This window comes from Oratosquilla oratoria, chromosome 25 (genome assembly GCF_046742065.1).
Source record: "Oratosquilla oratoria isolate Oo_2021 chromosome 25, ASM4674206v1, whole genome shotgun sequence".
In the NCBI taxonomy this organism is placed as follows: domain Eukaryota; kingdom Metazoa; phylum Arthropoda; class Malacostraca; order Stomatopoda; family Squillidae; genus Oratosquilla; species Oratosquilla oratoria.
Window position 1 is genome coordinate 50,866,368 of NC_134801.1, and position 2,500 is coordinate 50,868,867.

The window sequence follows — 2,500 nt, forward strand, 5'->3', positions numbered from 1 at the left end:
TGTAGTTTACCAGTGTTTCTATCCACTATGGATAATCTAGTACCTTTAAGACAAACAATGGTATTCTTAAAAAAAATCTTTCCTTGTATAAATCTTATAAAAATCCTTGGAATGGAAAGATTTATATAAGGAAAGAATTTTTCATAAGAATACCACCGTAAGATTCTTACGGTGGTATTCTTATGAAAAATTCTTTCCTCATATAAATCTTTCCCTTCCTAGGATTTATATAATATTTATACAAGGAAAAATTCTTACGGTGGTATTCTTAAAAAATATCTTTCCTTGTTTAAATCTTTCCCTTCCAAGGATTTATATAAGATTTATACAAGGAAAAATCCTTACGGTGGAATTCTTAGAAAAATATTTCCTTGTTTAAATCTTTCCCTTCCAAGGATTTATATAAGATTTATACAAGGAAATTTTTTTACGGTGGTATTCTTAAAAAATCTTTCCTTGTTTAAATATTTCCCTTCCAAGGATTTATATAAGATTTATTCAAGGAAAAATTCTTACGGTGGTATTCTTAAAAAAAATCTTTCCTTGTTTAAATCTTTACCTTCCAAGGATTTATATAAGATTTATATAAGGAAAGACACTTTTTTAAGAATGCCACCGAGAGACATCTTGAGCCTGTCACCTCTGATTAAGTTTGTTATCTGCTGAACAAGAAACGAGTCTTTAACCGGTTCGTATATGTAGGGTCATGCATTTATGCATGACTGCCACCAGGGAGCATTGAGCTTCGCTCTCGCCTTGCAGTTACGTGGACTCGGGTTCGATTCCCAATGGCTATGCACTCTAATTCAATCACATTCGATGAATTTTAAGATTTTGTTTTGGTTTGTGTAAAGCTAAGAATAATCCCTGGGTGGAAATGAAATACGCGATATATATATGCATATATGCTTGTATGAATGCTTGTATGTATGTATGTATGTATGTATTTATGTATGTATGTATGCTTGTATGTATGCTTGTATGTATGCTTGTATGTATGCTTGTATGTATGCTTGTATGTATGTATGTACGTATGTATGTTTGTGTGTTTGTATGTGTGTTTGTATGTATGTTTGTGTGTTTGTATGTGTGTTTGTATGTATGTTTGTATATATGTATGTATGTATGTTTGCATATTTGTACGTTTGTACGTTTGTAGGTATATGCTTGCATATACATGTATGTATGTTTGCATATTTGTACGTTTGTATGTATATGTATGCATATGCATGTATGTATGTATATATGTATGTGTGTATGTATGTAAGAGTAAGACCTAGGTGCAAATATAATACGTGCATGCAATATTGTTTCCCTCGAAAGCAGAATTGATGAACTATGACCTAACACCAAATAACCTCCCATTCTATTTAAGAGAATTTTCCCCCCTCTGGAGGAAAATAGAGTGAAAAATACGTTCAATCAAATTTCCAAATCTTTTTTTTTTTTTTTTTTTCCAAATACGACTTCTTAGGAGACATAAAATAATTGGTTCGCCTGTCTTTTTTTTTTTAGCATATGATTAGAAAAAATTAATAGGAAGACGAAGGAATAAAAAATAATAAATGGTTCACTTGTCCTAATGGATTTTTTTGTTTTGTCTTTTTGAACATGTAATTAGACAAAAAAATGAATAGAAAGACGAAGGACTAGAAAATAATAAATGGTTCACTTGTCCTAACGGAGATTTTTTTTTTTTTTAACATGTAATTAGAAAAGAATGAATAGAAAGACGAAGGAATAGAAAATAATAGATGGTTCACTTGTCCTAGCGGGTTTTTTTTTCTTTTGAACATGTAATTAGAAAAAAAAATGAATAGAATGACAAAGGACTGGACACTTACCATTGGTGGTGAGGATTGCCAGGATCTCGCCTCCTCGAGCCTCGATCGAAATCCCATCAAGGAACCTCGTCCTCGTTCCCTGCCTCCTCGTCAGGTACTCAAGTCCCCGGATCTGCAGATGAGGCGTCTTGAGCACGCCCATTCCGGGGCCGCCCATGCCTTCCTCGTTCCCCCAGGAGGCGTCACGGGGGAAGAGTTTGTCGTTGAGGATCGGCGGCTCGCGGTAAACGCCGCCCTCAGGAGGCTGTGGGGTAGGGCGGGGAAGGCGGCTTTTTGAGTTCTTGGAACAAAATGAGGAGGAGTAGATTGGGGAGGTGGCGTAGTGGGAGGCGTAGGCTGTGGTGTAGGGAGTTGGGTAAGGGAGGTTGTATGGGGGTGGGGGGACGTAGGGTGGGGGAAGGAGAAACCCCCTTGGGTGGTTGTTGTGGGGCATGTTCTTTAGGCGAATGTACTCAGGCATTGCAGTGGCTTAGGAAAGTCCAGATCTCACAACAATGGTGCAAGAAAGGTTCTGATCACACTGTACAGGGTTAGACAGGGTTGGATACCTTTCAAAGGGTTTTCTATGGGACTTTGTAACGGTCTGGGTCTTTACGGGTACCGCCGTGACGACGGTGACTTTTGTGCGCAAAGGTGAAGGCAGTAGGTCGACCAAG

The 2,500-nt window shown here is 37.4% G+C and overlaps 1 protein-coding gene across 1 annotated transcript in view; it reads right to left on the reverse strand.

Annotated features, from left to right (window-relative positions):
- LOC143039138 (uncharacterized) overlaps positions 1-2,500 on the reverse strand; it is an 82,373-nt gene that overhangs the window by 22,777 nt on the left and 57,096 nt on the right. Inside the window, exon 5 of the mRNA XM_076208997.1 lies at positions 1,845-2,088. Within this exon, the coding sequence (XP_076065112.1) occupies positions 1,845-2,088 (244 nt within the window). The remainder of the gene's footprint in view (positions 1-1,844; positions 2,089-2,500) is intronic.